At 38.6% G+C, this 18517-nt stretch overlaps 1 protein-coding gene across 6 annotated transcripts in view; it reads right to left on the reverse strand.

Annotated features, from left to right (window-relative positions):
* LOC133871182 (nuclear poly(A) polymerase 4-like) overlaps positions 1-10507 on the reverse strand; it is a 47614-nt gene extending 37107 nt beyond the window's left edge. For 2 of the 6 annotated variants that reach the window (XR_009900835.1, XR_009900834.1), the window contains exons 1-12: positions 10010-10506; positions 9834-9911; positions 8958-9065; positions 4398-4460; positions 4153-4314; positions 3439-3552; positions 3299-3361; positions 2878-3207; positions 2613-2777; positions 1497-2447; positions 1307-1393; positions 744-823 (exon numbers count right to left, since the gene is read on the reverse strand). Coding sequence is in view for 3 of the 6 variants with exons in the window: in XM_062308573.1 (XP_062164557.1) it covers positions 794-823; positions 1307-1393; positions 1497-2447; positions 2613-2777; positions 2878-3207; positions 3299-3361; positions 3439-3552; positions 4153-4314; positions 4398-4460; positions 8958-9065; positions 9834-9911; positions 10010-10135 (2277 nt within the window). In the remaining 3 variants the exon portion in view is untranslated. Of the gene's footprint in view, positions 1-26; positions 658-743; positions 824-1306; positions 1394-1496; positions 2448-2612; positions 2778-2877; positions 3208-3298; positions 3362-3438; positions 3553-4152; positions 4315-4397; positions 4461-8957; positions 9066-9833; positions 9912-10009 lie in introns of those variants that run through there. The other 4 variants (XM_062308573.1, XM_062308572.1, XM_062308574.1 and 1 more) reach the window with 4 other exon arrangements.
* Between the last annotated feature and the right edge of the window lie 8010 nt (positions 10508-18517).

Here is an 18517-nt window from a genome sequence, read left to right on the forward strand (position 1 = left end):
TGTGTAAAATTTGTGGAGAGAGAGAGTGATGACAAAATAAACCACAATGATTCAACAAAACTGTCTTACAAGGCGGCAAGTCTACAAACTAAAAGGTTTGGAAAAACTCTTGCGAGGAAGCTACACAAGTACAAATGATGGGTGTTATAAATGCCTAAAAATACACTCATCCCCCCCACCGCACCCCAAATAAAAAAAAAAAAAAAAAAAAAAAAAAAAAAAAAAAAGAAGAGAGAGAGAGAGAGAGAGAGAGCGGCACAATTTCCTCTCGTAAATAAATATTCTGCCCAGTTAAATGGATTCTTTCACCAACAGAAGGCTACAAAACTTCCCACATCCGCAAAGAAGAGTAGAGAACAGAGGACCAGTCTTCAGAGTACCTTTTTACTTCATACATTAGTAACCTTCTACACTGTTCTCAGCTTCATCGGGCAATCTGCAGCAAAACCGCGAAGCTATGCACACGCTTTGCATTGCTGATCCCTGCTCCCCCACAGCTCACAGGATGTCTCATGGTGTGCACCTGGAAAAACCATAAAGAAAGCCAGCAATTAATGGGCCACTTACCAAGGTGCTGGCTCTCTCCTTTCATATAAGTGACTCCCTGTTTAATTATAGTGACCTTCCAAAGATTGTGCCACAGACTTGAGACTTAACCTGCATACAGGAGCCATGCACAAGAAACAGAACAGTATAAAGATATAATGATTGCATTAAAAAGAATTTAATGTTTCAAAAACGTGCCTTATCACTGGCTCTTGAATAGATTCTGACCTAGCTCCATCTTCAGAATTCACAACACGCTCGAGTCCAATATTTGGCTCTAGAAGACAAAGGCCCAAAGAACAAGTTAAGCTCCCAATAACATATTAGAGACAAGAAACAAAAAGGTAGGGTCATTTATCTGATCCTTAGACACAAAACTTAGTCAGGTTCTTATGCACAGTTACTGGAAACATAGCACGTATTGTGGTGCAGGACCTGCCACCACATATGCACCAGTTAGGAGATTGTCTGTGCAAAAATTTAGCATTATAAAATGAATATAGAAAGAAAGACGTGTGAAATTCCATAAGAATTACAGCATATGAAGGAGAATGGAATGGGAACCTACAAACAGGCTTGCTCTCTCTTAAAAATGACCCAACAGGAGAAAGAGACAGAAAGGAAAAGAATAGTACGCAAGCCAGCTAACAAAAAGGTGGAAAATTAGTATAAGTTCCCTCTTATGGGTTGTTGGGGGAAAAAAGGGTATGTAAAACCAGAAATAATAAATCAATGAAGATCAGAAGTTAAGAATCAAAACCTCCAAGTCTTTAGACAAGCCATTTTGAAATACTTCGCTCACATTGAAACACTCATTTAGCAAAAGCAAATGAGGATCTGCATCGCCCTGCAAAGATCCCTGACTCTCTCACTTATCTCCAGAACATCCAATTTTCTCATTGCCATCCGCTACAATGCCTAATCCAAGGTCTTCAAACGGAGAAACTTACCTCGCAACTGAGGTTCCGAGTACTGCAACTTGGTTCTAATACACTTTCAGCATTTTCTTTACCCATTGTCTGATTACATGGTTTGACCACTTCTTGATCAGCATCAACAGCACCCTCCGTCCAATTCAGCAGTCTGCAGGTAGATCCAGTCTCCGCACTCTCCATGTAAGCTATCTCAACTTTGTCCCCATTCTGGGAATACATGTCAGGTTTCTCCACTGCTTCAGTTACCATTACCTCATTCCTAACTTCTGGCAAATTATATGAACTTACAAAAGCTTGCTCAGTCAAGTTGACAGAGTCATTAACAACAGTTTCACCCATCTGCACATGATTTTCTATGATACCCTCTTCATTCCCTAACCGTCCACCAGATGACCTAACCTCAGAGTTGCTATCTACATGCCCAGTTAAACACTCTAATCTAACCCCTTCACTGAAGCTGACCTGAGAAACTCCACCAGACCTACTTGTACGACTTTCTGGAGTAACCAACTCTGGCGGTTGTGGGCTAATAGAGACTCGCTTCTCTGGTTTTTCCGGCTTAACATCCACCGTTTCAGGATCATTTTTCCTCTTGAGACGTCTTTCAGCAGACCCAGACCAACACCCCACATCATCTTCACAAGTTTTTTCAGCCTGCTGGCTTCCGTGCCTTGACAATCGAGAACGTTTATAACCATCAGGAAAAACAAAAGCAGGAAGCTGCTTTCGACGAACGTGAGAAACAAAAATATCCATCCCTGGTTTCCAAAACATGTACATATTGATATCTTGCCTGAACTCATCAACTGTTCCACGTATATCAAATTGCTGGCCTTCTTGACCTCTAACACCCTCTTTCCTCTGCAAGCCCATGAAGAAAGCACAATGCGGACACGGCTTGGAGGCATCCACATATTCATTTGGATAAGGATGGCACTGCAGCATCCCATTTGTGTCCCTTTCTATCTGCACAGTGATGAATGAAAAGCACTAATAAGAAGAAACAACCATACCTCCTGCCTCCAGTGTGTAAAATATTTAATGAGCAATGAATGCATGAAAAATAGTAGCCTATAACACAGAGAAGTTCACTCCTGCATCCTAACGATATCTTAAAAAGACAGATTTAACCTTCAGGGTAAGTTGTCTAAACCGAGACTCCACCCATCCCTTCCAAGCTAGCAAATCATCAGCATCAGCTGCAACTATATCGACCTGTAAATAGTTTTTGTAGGCCTCAAAAAATAGATATGGCTCAAACAGAGCGCTCCACTGGGCTTTTTTCAGTTCAATCTCCTATCAATGGACAAAATCACAAAGGCAGGGTATCAGTAATTAAATGAAGACAAGCCCATGAGTAGGTAGAAAGGGGGAGGGGGTGGAAGCAAGTTCAAACCTGACAGATCCTGTGACCATGGTGGAACTGCTCCATTATAACACGAAGAGTACTTGTTGAGACATTGTAGCTAGAATTCATGCAAGGGTATGCAGGAGTTATTATTGGCATGTGATGAAATCGGTCCCTAGGGTTTTTTCGAGGATCCCATACAGGAAACCCAAGTTCATTCTCTTTGATTGAACATAACATCACAGGGTTTGGCCAACGCCACTGGGTATAAACTCTGAAGAACCGAGAAACCAGCATACTAGGAATTGCATTGGGGTAAAGCTGGCATACCCGAGCGACTAAAAGAGCCCAATTTACACCACCAAGGAATCCAGTCACCTAGATAAAAGAAAATGAGAAAATGAAAACCATGATATGTAAACTGTAATGCTGATAGCAACAAAAGAACATAAAAATACATCGATCTTACATTTGAATAAACACCTCTTGTTTTAGCCCAAAACTTCAGACATCTGAGCGTCATGCGGAAGTGCTACAATTGCATATAGGGTTAAAGACTGAAAACAATAAAATATATACACACAGGGTGGAGTATAAATCATGGCTCACCTCAACATTTGGAACAAGTTTAAGAATTTGATCTGCAACCCTACAGCCATTAAGACTTCGAACAGTTTGCTCATCAACATCGTACAGCACAGACCCATGTGAGATGTCCAGGTCCTATTGATAAGTTAGTTCCAGAAAAATATTGATAAGAAACCAACACAAGAAACAAAAATGCACCCTTTATATCACAAAATCTGAATCACAGAGTGCGGTCAAAAAGGGTATGGCATTGCAGAGAGCAACTAATTCATCAAGCATTAAATGAAGATGGGAGAAAAGTACAACATTGGAATATAAGAAACATTTAGGACCTTAACCCCCCCCCCCCCCCCCCAAAAAAAAAAAAAAAAGAGGAGGAAAATTAAAACGTCACATCAAAATATGCAATTGGAAGCAGGTACACCTAAGATTTTCTTGAAAAAACTAGATTATAGTTATCACATACGACCCAAGTTAGCAATCAAAGTAACTGCAATTTTTTGTTGCTTACACAAGTGACTACCAGAACTCGAGAAGGCACGGCTTTACCAAAGAAATGAAGAAGCCAACATCATACAATTCATATACAATTAGAAGCCCTTTTAAAGGGTTATGAGGCATGCAGAGATAGAATAGGTAAACAATACTGAGAGAGAGAGAGAGAGAGAGAGAGAGAGAGAGAGAGAGAGAGAGAATAATATAATCACAGCTCAAAAAACTGCAGTCCAAACTTACTTCTGGAACAACTAAAAGGGATATACTTGCATAGAGAAGATCGATTGATATTCCCAGGAACTTGAATTTCATTACTGGGACATGAGCATCTGGAACTGGCTGAAGCTCGGTAACTTCTTCCATGTCCGCCAGAATATTATGCAAAACAATAAAAAAATCTTCCTGGGAAAAGACGATCATATGTTAGGTAAAGCTTAAATGTCTAGAGTCAATAAAACTGAACGACAAGATCAAATTTGACTCACATCTCGATTCACATAAGATGGCCCAACACACAATGTGTCTATGTCAACCCCAGGCCCATGTACCTGTCAAGATAGTAATTTGTTGCTATATAGTACTTCGAAAAAGTAGTTATTTAACTTTTAGGACATCACTAGTATGTATGTATGCATGTATTTATGTGTGTATGCATGCATCTTGAGAGAGAGAGAGAGAGTTACAACACAAGATTGTCAGAATCTAAAGAGATTTAAAATTTTGTACAGTCTTTGGCTGGACCAGATCCACTGGCAGGCAAAAACTGAAGCAATACCAAATTCAGGACAGCAGCACTATCCATAATTAGTTTAATGATAAGAAATTAATGACTGTCACAAAATAACTGGCTGTCTAAGATAACTGTACTACCTCACACATGGACAACCTTTTTTTTTATATAAGTAAGAAAGTTTTATTAAAAAAGCGTAAGGCGCCCCCTAAGTACACAGGAACAGTCAGAGCAGCCAACCAAAAATAAAAAAAACCCAAACAAACCCTGAAAAACCAAAACCCTAAAACCCAAATCCTCAAGAAGCATTCCCCTCTACCACACGTGAGCCTTCCCTTTCCTATGCAGAGTGAACGCACTTGCATCACCGTAGTTGATGGAACTTACCAAATTCAAAATCCCCCTCCTGCCTTTAGACTTTGGGCGCGCAACCTTAACTTCCCTAAGAAAGTCCTCTTCAAAGGCATCCTGAATCGCTAGGGACGGATCCTCATCCTCAGAACTATCCACCTCCCAATCTAATGCCATGCTGGGAGGAAGAACACCAAAAGGATAAGGGGAATCTCCAACCTCCCCATCCCAAATCTCATCACCCTGCTCCCACACAACTACCTCCCCATATGATCAAAACCTACTGGCCACTTCTGAAATTGGGACAAACCATTCACTCTGAATTCATTGCCCTTTTCAAAGAAAGGAGTGACGCAATCACTCAAGGAGAAGGGAAGCCCTATCACCCCATCTTCCTTGACATCCAGAGTGGATGATGACACGACCGACTCGAAAAGCGAGGAATGAGTAGAAACTTTCACAGCCAGGCTCGGGTTGAGAAACCCCCTCCGAAGGAAACCCTTCTTTGAAATAAAAGGCGTAACAATATCCTTCACGAAATCTGCCCCTCCCGCAAAACAAGAAGCACTGCAGTAGCTTTCTCGGCTGTAAAACTGACAGGCAACCTCATTGCTACCACAGATTCTATTGTTAAATTCTCATCCAACTACACTGATCAACCTTCCCTTGCTTTCCAGTAGTATTTCTAAAAAGGCTTAGATATCGATGACACAGAAAAAGAACACCAAAGCTTCTCACCCAACTCAACCGCCCCTAAAAAAGAAACCTGAGACAGGGCGAAGATGGGATGAGAAGACCCCTCAGGTCTGAGCTGAAGTGTCAAACAAGCACCACCAAAGCTGCTTGGCAAAGGGGAAGAAGTACCGAAAGAACCAAACCCAACAACAGAGCTTACTTGAGCCAGAGGAGCATCCACAGACACCGAAGACAACATCTCCGATGTCGTCAAGGGGGGAAAGACAAACCGTGAAGATGCAGACATCTTGGCGGAATTGACCGTTGGATCAGAAACACACCCACCCTCAGAAGTCGACAAACCCTGAACCACCCCAGAAACAGCCGCCAAAGTCGTTTCCAGCCCATGGGCAACTGTCGGACGCTGAGAACACTTCGCAGATACGAGACCCGCAAAGACTTCCATCGTCTCTTTGAATTTGGGTTTAGGCATGAACCGCCCCAAACGAAATCCTTTAATCTTATGGCTCAAACCGAACCAACAGCTTCCCAACAACCCGGCCCACAACGTAGTTGAACCTAACAAGCAGCTTACTCCACATACGCAAATTCAAATGCGAATTTGTCATCCTTGCAGAGCCTACCAAGCCTCGAACAAAGAGACCAGCTTCGAGATTCTTCTTACCCAACAGACGCAGCAGCTTCTTCTTGACCATCGGATCAAGTGGAGGTATCTCCAACACAAAGTAGTCCACTGCCGATCTCAAACCCTCACAGTCTACAGACCTCACCGCTGGAAGGATATCAATAGCACACGTCTCCGCCAACGGGGCCCACAACCTATTATGTGAAAGAAAACATAATCGAATGGAAAAATAAAGACAAATAGCGGAATAATAAAATAAACACAAGGAATTTACATGTTTCGGTCTATAACACATCCACAGGATAAAGCCCAAAGGGCTACATGTTGCTCTTATTCCTATATGATTTTACAATACAAAAGGCTCTATTTATAAAGCTTACAGATGAAATATAATTCTAATCAAATCATTTAATTTAAGGTGATTCAATATCATAAAATCCCTAAATTCAAATTAATCTAATATTTATCAAAGGCAATACAATTCTCATCAAATTCCTAACTTCAAGGTAATCCAAATATACTCTAGCATCCCCCCCCAAACTCAAGATGCAAGAATTCTGGAAGCTTGAGTTTTCAATAAATTCTTCTTCTTCGTATGGAGATGATAACGATTGATGGTGAGACTGGAGGCGATAGGCGACGGTGATTAGAAATGCGCCTTTAATTTTAATAAGCTAACTATGAGCCAAAATCAAAGCCAACTATGGGCTAAAATGAGCATGGGTTTTAAACAATACCACAAATACCAAAAAAGATTGGCCAACTATGGGTCAAAATAAGAGCCAACTATGAGATGAAATGAAAGCCAACTATGGGCTGAAATGGGCTTGGGTTTGAACAATATGGCCCTGTATGGCAGCGGCAAAGGGCTATTGGCTAATTGTTGTGCCAAAATCTGGCCGGAGAGCTTTGTCTTTGTGTTGAGATGGCCATGGTTCTTGCTGTGCTGAAACAGCCAAGGAGTACCTTTTTTTTTTGTCAGATACTATGCAAGATCTATGGTGAGATCTGCAAAATATTGGCTATCAAGAATAAAAATGAAATAAAAGAAAAAAAGAAAAATTTTAATGGACCATTAGATCAAACATTGGCGTTAGCCTATAGCTCTGATACCATGAAAGAAAACATAATCGAATGGAGAAATAAAGACAAATAGCGAAATAACAAAATAAGAACACAAGGAATTTATATGGTTCGGTCTATGACCTACGTCCACAGGATAAAGCCCAAAGGGCTACATGTTGCTCTAATTCCTTGATGAGTTTACAATACAAAAAGTTCTATTTATAGAGCTTGCAGATGAAATATAATTCTAATCAAATCCCTTAGTATAAGGTGATTCAATATCATCAAATCCCTAAATTCAAGGTAATCTAATCTTTATCAAAAGCAATACAATTCTCATCAAATTCCTAACTTCAGGGTAATCCGAATATACTCAAACAGTATGACGTAAGGCCTTTGATCGCACCACCTCCGCATACAACGATGGAAAACCACCCATGATGGGCATCACCGTCGCATCAGGGCACGAGTTCGACCTCACCACCTCCTCAAACAAAGGCCCCGTCCTATTCAAAACCATTCCCAGCCTTGGCCCCTCCTCCTTCCCACCCTTCTTCTCCGCTAAAAACGAAGACCCACTCCCACTCCCACACCCCACCGTAGCAAAAAGGAAGTCTTGCCTTTCTTAGCCCACCCTCCACGACCCTCAGGGATCAGTAAAAACCCTCTCTGTCCGGCCATCCCATAAGCTGCCGCCTCTAAAATCGGGCCATCTTTGTTCCCACCTCTACGTACGATCAGAACCTTCGTCCCCTCCCTAAAAGATTTGACAAACTCTGTCTCCAGAGAAACCCAAAAGAACCTCCATCAATGACGCTAGCCAAACGATGCACTATTTGCTCAGAAGGACCTCACCAAATAAGCATTTTCTCTTTTCTTCCACATGCAGCACCAACGCCCCATCCAAGACCGAGAGCACAAAAAATATGGACAACCTATTACGGAAGCCCAACAACATTCCAACATGGATGTTAAAATAATAATGACATCATCATCATGTCCAATGCCGCCACCACCAGCATTGCCACGCTCACACTGTGAGAAAGGAATTACCAGTTAAGAACCATAAAAAATGAGCTCGATTATTACTAGCAAAAGTCCCATATACTCTGGAACTGGCAATTTTGAAATAATAATATGATTTTCCATTCTCCTAGTAACAAGCTAAGCAAAGGCCCATGTACCCTAAATAATCATGATAAATGATTCTACCTAACAAAAGTTCCTCTCTTTCCTCCAGATTGAACGAGCAACAATTGACAGATACTTTTCTTGCCACTTATATATCAGGGTACTTCATAGTTGAATTTGGTTTTCCCCATTTCAAATATATCGCCAAAGATAGTATTGCATTATGGCAGGTAACTGAATTCTTAAACCTGAACTCAATATGATCCAAGTTGATCCTCCAATAAAAGTGGAAAATCAAAAGATTCTCCATGCAAAGATCACTTGATTTATACACCTATCAACTCTAAAGACATCTGTGAAACCCAACCAAAAATACCTAGGAGAAGAATATATGAAGCAGAAGGGATTGCTCTCATCATAAAACGAGCATACTGAACTTCTACTTACCCCCAGATGATAAGAGCCAAAAGTAAAAATGACAGCATTTGCATCCTCCACCATCTGATCTGTGTAGCCTCTCTGGCGGGTTAATTGCTTCACCCAGTCTTTCACAATCTACAACAAAGGTTAACTAGGTCACATATATTACTTCACAACAGATAATGCATCCCATGGAAAAAGATAGCAGAATGCATAAACTACAAACTAAAATGCCCACCTTTTAGTCACCAAGACACAAAAACTTCAATTAGATACACAATAAAATATGAGCAACTTTCAGCCAATTTAACACTCTTCCTATAAAGTGAGAACAGCTCATTGTATAAATTTAATAAAGTGGAAAAAAGAAAGGTTGGTAAACTCCAAGCAGTACATTTTACAACAATATATTTTGCTAAGAAGCATCTAGAATTACATAACATACAGAAAAGTAGATTACTACACAATCAGTAATACCTTTACAACTTATAACCGATCCACATTAGTGGTAAACTCAAAACCTTACATCCACACCAGAAAACATTTAAAAAATCAAGAATCAGTAATCGCTTTGCCCTTCAAAACCTAACTGCCAACCGAGTGAGCTTTAGGCATCGCCGACATCACCAATTTCTCCATTCATAGCATGTAAATTCACCAAAGATTGAATAGAAATAGTTTTGTTCTCATGTTTCTACCATCATTTCTATCAGCAATTCCCCTTAATCCACATAAGAGAACAGTTTGAAACTCACACAGCCAGCAAAATGAAAACTTTTTTACCATAAAGGATCCACCAATGCATAGAATGATCTCCAATCTCCATATTCAACGTAAACATCTCGGACACATTTTTTTTTCCTCAAATAGGTAGCGAGAAAAACCACGAAACCAATCAATTACCTGATCGATGCGGCCTAGGACCTCTTTTCTCCTCGCAGCTTCTTCCTCGCTCTCATACAGCCCCGAATCAATCAAGAACTACGAACAATATAGTCGTTTATTTATATAAGAAAATTCACTATAATGCGAATCTAACCAAGCCAACAAAAAGAAAAGAAATCAGAACGAATCTTTACCTTTTCCAATTCCATATTGCGCTGAAGATCGGCCTCGTTGGGTCCGGCAAGAGAGATTGGCTTTGTGATGCCGTACTTCGCCGCCGTCTGTGGCGAAGAACCGTTTGGACTCTCAGAATCCACCATTTCAGCGTCAATAAAAACAAAAAGCCCAACACCAAAACAAACAAATCTAAAAGCAACGATGGCGGAGATCGAATCTATTTAGCAAATCATATGGCAGATTATGCCTAGGATCAAGTTTGAATCTCGAAATTGAGATTAGAGCAAAATCGACGCGGAGATTTGAGAAGTTGGGAACGGTAATAGATAGAAACCCTAATCCTTCGACGAAGTAGAGGTTTGCAGGTCAAACACGGTATGTGAGAGAGAGATCTGACTGGAATGCTCTACGGAATGAGAGCAATTGGAGAGAGACGGAGAGCTGGTGTGCGAAAGATCGAGGAAGGGACAAAGGTACCTTTTGTCTCCTGTTACAACCAGTTTATCGTTTTTTTTTTTTTTTTTTAATTACTTTTCTAGTAGATGCATGTGGTAACCTATCTTTACAAATAGGCGGCTCGGTTTTTAGTCGGTAGTTGTCTTTAGCCTAAATATCATGTAAATGAATTTAATGGCCATCCACGTCAACATTTTTCAGAACATGACACTTATCCTATATAAACTTATTAATATTATTTAAAAATTAAAAAAAATAAAAACATCATAAGAAATAAAAAATATAGATATATATATTATAAAACAAAAACATGTTTCGCCTTGGGGTCGCCAAACCGGCCATAGAGAGTAGTTGAAACCACTTCCTAGCCAATCCACCCTTAAGACCACTCACAGCAGCTTATCTAAAATTTTATCTACAATAGCTAATGAAAACCCACTTTTACTAGTTTAGCTAACCACTTTTCAACACCTTCCTCCATCAGCTTATCTAAACTCTTCTCTGTTTATTAAAATAAGCATTTTTATTCTTTTTATTTATTTATTTTTTTTGGTTAAAAACCTATCTCCACGCTGCCACGCATCTGCATCTCCACGCAGCCCCTCGTCTACACTCATCCCCACATGACCCATGGCCATGAATTTTTCACTAGAAAAAATCCCATTCTCCTACAAATTCTCCCTCAAGCTCCAGCCCAAAATCAGAATAGGACTAAGCAAGAATCAACGCCCAGCTAGGTGAATCAGGTGATTGATCCTTCCAACTTGGTTGAAGGTTCAGTGCAGTGGAATGGAAGTTTCGTTCCTGCTCATTCATCTTAATGGCAGTGCTTGGCCTTCCTTCTTCCTAATGGAAACGAGCGGCAGATAATGGGAAACTCGTGTTCGCATTTCGAGTTTCGAGCCGGTACCCCATTTCACTCAATCTCAAGCACCGGTAGATAATTCCCCAAGACCCGACGATCCGGCGCCAGAGAAGACGCCAAGCAAATGTGGAGAAATTATGAAGAAGGCGAGGTGGTTGCACGAGGAGAGGGCGCCGGAGACGTCGCCAGAGAACTTGTTGGCAGAGATATTGAGGTGCTCCATAGCCAAGCAATCGCCCAAAGGGGGAAGCCGGTGGATGAGAAAATGTAGAAGAACAAGAAAGAAGCTTCAAGAGAGTGAGAGAAAGGAAGAAAAAATAATAAAATATCAATACATCTGTGAACAGTGTCACGCCTCATGTGGCGTGACACTGTTCACAAATCCTCGGAAAATCTAAACTGGCGTTGGTGAAGATAAGCTGATGGAGGTGAGTTTTTCTCATTTCTCACGCTATTCTAGCCAAATGAAGAAAATAGCGCATCTGTTGGGACTGCTCTAAGGTTCTTCAGAGTGATTTTAGCCATCTTCGTTTGACCATTTGGGAGTGGTTCACCATTTTGGTAAGCTGCTGTGATGATCTAATTTTTTTTTTTATATATACAAAATCGAATCACCATAGTGGCATGACGATTAATCATTAAGTCAACTCAATGTATGCATCACATAATATGTATTTGACACATCAGAGATAAATAACTGCAGCGGAACTAAATTCATAAAACTAACAAGTGTTAGTTACAACATCATAGCCATACATATGTCTATCTGATTAAGGCTTAATAACAACATTAATTACATCAAAAGAATGGTTATACATCATAGGTGTCACATGCGACACAAGCCATATACAAAAGTCTATATAAAATATGGATTATCCTCAAGTCCGACACATACAACCATTGCAATAAGCTTTAGTTGTAATATCCTAAGTATAACGCCACTAGGTCCTCATCGAAGTTAGTGTTGCCTACAGCCACAATATCAGCATCTACACGATCGTGGTGATAGCCACGTCTGCATAGGTGGAAGTTCGAGTCCACAAACTCAGTAGTATAAAACTCACTAAGTTTTCACAATGAGTCAACCATTTTCTTTTCTACCTTATGTTTCCCATAGCAGCTACTATTTATAAGAGTCTTTCCTTTAAAATGTTTCGTAGCTTATGTGGTAAACACAGGCACTTGTATTCGAGAGAAACTTTATTACTTTACACATACATTATACATATATCAAGTGGCTAAGCCATACTTATATACGAATTCTCTAACCTTCGGAAATACAAGTATTTGAGTACATCTTAAGTAGAAAATGAGTGACATCATAACTCAGCTATACAAATATACAAACATTTCCAAATCTTTGGGAAATACCCATATCTAAGCCCAATGCCTTGTAAAACGTCATGTGCACTATAGCCATAACTATATACATATCTTTTGTTCCATTTAAACTTATAGGCATATTGGTACTTCTAGCGTGAAATTCTGTATAAAAATCTATGCAATATAGTTGTAACTGTATACATATGTTTTGTTCCATTCAAACTCATAAGCATACTGATATATCTAGTCATGAAATCGTCTTAAAACATGTCACATATCATCATCATGCTATGCATGCTCATCATCTGTTTTCGTCTCATTCTAGTGCCGAGGGGTACGCAACCCAACGATCTTTTCGTTTCATGGTGTCTAGGGGTATGCAGCCTAAAGGTCATTCATTTCATAGTGCCAAGGGTTACGCAGCCCAATAGTCTTGTTGCATGGTGCCCAGGGGTACGCAGTCCAAGGGTCTTTAGTCCAGCGTTTTCTTCCATGTACATGCTTGTACTTTCGTGACTTACATCATACGTGTTCATGCTTTCACACACTTATGCAATTTTCAACGTTTCATGTTTTTCACATCATTCTCATTGTAAAATGAAATCTTAACTCATTTGAAATCATCTTAAAATATAGGATTAAACACCTTTTTAGTCCCTGAGTTTTAGAAACTTTATTTTTTAGTCCATGAGTTTCAATTTGCATCATAGATGATACCTCAGTTTTGGGAAATGACTGAATAAGTACCTCGGTTAACTTCTCCGTCCAAAAACTAACGGACTGCCACGTGTCACCCTCAAAGGTTGACACGTGGCACTATATAAAAAAAATTAAAAATCTTTAAAATTAATTAAAAAATAATAATATTAAAAAAAATTTTAAAAAAAAATTTAAAAAAAAAAAAAAACAAGGGGTGGCCGAACCACCCCACCCCTTGACAAATAAAAAAAAAAAAAAAAATTCAAGATCGGTTTTGGCCCTTGGGGGTGGCCGAACCACCCCATGGGGGGTGGGGGGTGTTCGGCCACCCCAGATCGGCCAAGGTGGTGGCTCAGCCACCCCTTGTTTTTTTTTTGTTTTTTCAATTTTTTTTTCAATTTTTTTAATTCATTTTTAAAGATTTTTAATTTTTTTTATATAATGCCACGTGTCAATCTCTAAGGTTGACACGTGGCAGTCCGTTAGTTTTTGGACGGAGAAGTTAACCGAGGTACTTATTCGGTCATTTCCCAAAACTGAGGTATCATCTGTGATGCAAATTGAAACTCAGGAACTAAAAAATAAAGTTTCCAAAACTCAAGGACTAGAGGAGTACTTAACCCTAAAATATAACTTAACATAATTGAAGGTATTGAAATCAATCACAAACATATCTCATTTCAAAATATCATTGGTTCAGTTTATCATAAATATAACATTCATTTCTTCTTAAAAACTTCACACAAATGTAATATCTTTTCTCAGTGAGTTGAATACTCATCTAAGCTGCTTGACAATTAGGTATAAAGAAATCTTCCTTATAAGCCACGCAATGTATCACTGCACAATACAATAATACATTATAATGACAATTAATACTAATAGATAGTGTTTTCTAACTCTAAATTCCCACTTAGTTCTTGAATTGTTCAAGAATTAAAACCCATGGAAAACCCATAATTTTTTAGGACTCCATTTGACAATCCATTAACTAATAACAATAACCCATAAGATTATCTTAGGGTTAGATACCAAAAATCACAATTTAAACACTTATTTAAAATCTAGAGTTTTTGGTCTTACCTTGATTTCTCACCAAAAGTGAAACCTAATGCTTGAAGACACTTCAAAATACACAAAATCTAAAGGAAATTGAGAGATTAAACTCAAACTCTCAAAAATCGACATAAAATCTAGAGGAACTAGGATTTTTGGAGTTACCTCAAAACGATCAGTGAAAACATAGATCTTGTAGTAAGGATTACGTTTTCAGCGTTGGATTTGAGTTTGAAAGTTTCAATCTACTGGAATCTAGGGTTTATTATCAAATCGTAGGAGGAAGGATGGAGAGAATTCGTTGGGAGGAGAGAAATGGGGAAGAAATGAGATAAAAATTCGCTTCCAGCAATTTCTACTGAGGCCTGTCTGGATACATTAGTGGGTTGTCCAAACACGCGTTGAAAATGCAACTTTCTATCAAGCCGTCCAGACACAAGATTTACCCTTCCGGACACGTGCCGAGAAATAAACCTACTGACTATCCCGTCCGGACACAAAATTGGTCTGTCCGCACGTACAACCTAGAAACTCAATTCTAAGTGTTTTTCTTTCTCATTTAACCTACTTATTCATTTAATTAGTCTAACTCATGTTTTCAACACTTAATTAACATCTTGGACGCTACAGCTGCCCCAAAATGTTTTAAAAATAATATTAATAAGGCATATGAGACACATGTCAATTATTGATTGGTTTCAAAGTGACATGCTATTAAATATTGGATGGAATGATCATCTCTATTTTTAGGCTCAAGATAGGGACTGACCACCCACGATACTTTTTAAAACCGAGAAAGCCCTTTCATATTAGGCCTTACCACATGTGGGTCAGAGGCATTTAAACCTTTTTTATTTTTTAACAATCTACTTTCTGATTTTTTAAAGGTAGCACCCCAAATTTCAGGATTTAGATTCAGTTAAAATGTTTAATGGACAAAGCAATAATTTTGATGGAATTTAGGGAAATGTGTGAGTATTTATGAAGATAAATATTCGTGAGTGAAATTTAGTTTTTCGGCTTTAATTGTTACGGAATTTATTTTAGGCTTTGATTTTAGTACAAATGATTTAAAGCATCATAAGATTTTATTTGGGGTTAAGGAAGTTATTTTAGGCTCTTACTAATAAAATAATAATGTTGATAATAATAATATAAAGTGACAATACAAATAGATTGGATGGTGAAAAGAAAAATAAAGAAAAATTTCGTAGCAAAAAACATTATTAATAGACTTATCAAAATTAGCTAATTTGCTGAAATGATCCAAAATGAGTCTCCGGTAGTCTCACTAATTTGGTAAAAAAAAAAAATTGGTAAGTGAACAACATTGATTAATAATAGTGAGCATTATTCACTCACCAAAACAATAAAAACTATAAAAATTTTATCTCTCTTCATTTTTTTTATTTCTCTCTCATGCATCACACACAACCTGCCTTTTAAAAATATTATTTAAATGGAATAGTGATAGTGGATGGCAAAAATGGCGAGGCTGCTGGGGTATTTTAAAAAAGTGGATGGTTAAAATAGAGAAAAGTGATTTTTAGCAATTTTGACTAATAAAATTTGTTGATGCTACTAAGAATGCTCTAAGAGGAGCTTTTAGATAAGATGGTTAAAAAAATGGAAATAATAGCGTGTGGATTGAGCATAAAAAAAATAATTACGAAACATGGGGACCAAACTGGTCCCTTGTTTCTTTACAAAGGGGATTGTTCCTCTTATCTCTTTAGAAAAAAATATTAAAAAACAAAAACAAACAAAACAAAAAAACGAAAGGATTCCTCATGTTTCAACAGAAAGTAGAACCCCCCTCCCTGTTTTCCTTTATTAGCCCCCCCTGCGTCGGGTTTTATGTATTGATGTTAGGTTTTGATTTTTCTAGAAATCAGAAATGAAGAAAAATTGTTGGATGTTGTTTAGATTTATGGCCAAAAGAGGGTTGAATATTTGTTGGTTGTTGTGTTTGGTATTGGCCAAATGTTTTGGTTGTTTTGATTGGAAAAATTTTGAGGTTTAATTTTGTGAGATTTTTTGGCTTAATTTTTAGTTGTGGAGGAGTTGGGCCTTTAGGTTCTTGGAGTTTTGATTTGATTTGGTGTTTTGGTATTTTTGAAATTTTGTTTTACGTTGATTTTCAATTGAAGCTTAATTTTGGTGGGTGTGTTTTTTGGTTTGGCCAAATGGCCAACATTGGGAGAAAAGAAGAGTTGTTTTGATGTTTTGTAATTTTGGGTTCTTCTGTAAATAGTCAATTAGGAGAAGATTATTAGGGTAGTTCTTTTCTTTGGTTTATTATTTTTCGATGGTAGCCTCGATGGTTGGTTGATAACCATAAATTTTTGTGAATATGGGGTTTTTATTTTACGAGTTGGTGATGGAAATTCATGGTTTAAGGATGTTGTGTTCAATAATTTTTCTTAGCAATAACTAATTTTGAAGTTGTGATTTAAGTTGGGTGTTGATTTTGGGGGATTGATGGAAGAAACTTGCATCACATCTCCAAGTGTCAGGTACATCTCCTTATCACTTAGTCTTATTGTCTTCTGAAACCCTTGCAACATATTGTGTAATACCCTGACCTTTAATCCAGATTTAGTTCGCTCTAATTGGAATTGGAGAATGTTGTTATTGATTCTAGAGTAATGATAGGCAGGGGCCGGCAAGCAGGGGCCATCTTGCCGGCCCCTGCCCGGCCCTTTCCTACGTGGAAAGGGCCATTTCAGTTTTAACATATATTTTTTTTTCAAAAAAAAAAATTAAAAATTTCAAAATTTGAAAACAAAACCACTGCAGCACCCCATTTTCTGATTTTTGTTCCCCGAGCTTCCCCCAAATTTTCCCTCCCTCTCTCCATCTACCCATTTTCTTCCCACCGTCGACCACCACGCACGACCCGCCACCGTCGTTCTCCATCTTCGGCCAACGTTTGTTCTACGTCGTTCTTCCAGTTCCGGCGACCATTCGAAACCAGTGCAGTACGTCTTTTTCTCTGTAACCAATTTTTTGGTCCCCAAAACCACTACAAACGGCCACCGTCGTTCTCCATCTCCGGCCAAAACCCAACCACCGTGCGATCTCCATCTCCGGCCATCTTTTGTCTCCGACAGAACGACCGCCGACGAGGTCCCCCAGTTCCGGCGACCCATTTCTAGCCCAGATTTCCCCCATTTCCGGCTTTGGTACCGATCTCCCCCATTTTTGCGTTTTTTCAGTTGTTTTCAGATTTGCTTTTTTTAGTTCCTTGCTGTGATTTGTGGTTTTGTTGATTTTTTGATTCCCTCCCCCATTTTTGCGTTTTCCTTTTATAAATTCCAAACCCCCATATGCTAATTAATTATTGTATGTTCCTTGCTCTTCCTAATGTATTTTCTTCTTTTTATACTGAATTTCAGAAAGTTGAGTCATTTGGAGGGAATACAAACACTATATTATCGTTGGACTCTCTCTTTCTCACACCCACACAGAAAAACACACATGCTCACTCTCAATGATAATATTTAAATAATAACTTGAAAATTTGGAAATTAATGTCATAATTTGGAAATAAGATGCATCTGTTGAAGTAATGAGTAACCAATTATATATAAGATTATTCGGTTCTTGAAAGGGCTTCTTGGCATTATGGATTTATGATTCTTGATTGTTAGTTGCTGAAATAACATTTACTGAGGAAACTTTCTAAGGAAATTGCATGACTAGGTGCTTTACATGTATGGTTTGATTTTTTCAGTTGTTTTCGGATCGCCTTACTTATGATGTTGTACCTCGGATTCTTGTTGTCAGCAATCACAATATGTACATGTCCACAAGGTTATTTGAATTTGTCTAGACCGGGAAAATTCCCGATTGATAATGTCTTCTAGTGGGAGATCTTCCAAGCTTCCAAAACTTGGGTTTGTGAAGTTTTGATATTGTTCTTATGCTTAGGCCTCTATTGAGTGCTATGTTTCTTGAGTGCTTTTCTTGTAATTATGAACTAAATGATAATGCACTGATATGAATATTTATTTGTAAGGTCTCTTTGATTAAAGTACATTTTTTTTTTGGGAGGTCAATTGTTCTTACTAAAGTTTGCTTGTGTGCTAATTTTTATTTCAAGGCTCCAAGTGGTTATGTTCTA

Source organism: Alnus glutinosa, chromosome 6, assembly GCF_958979055.1.
Source record: "Alnus glutinosa chromosome 6, dhAlnGlut1.1, whole genome shotgun sequence".
In the NCBI taxonomy this organism is placed as follows: Eukaryota; Viridiplantae; Streptophyta; class Magnoliopsida; order Fagales; family Betulaceae; genus Alnus; species Alnus glutinosa.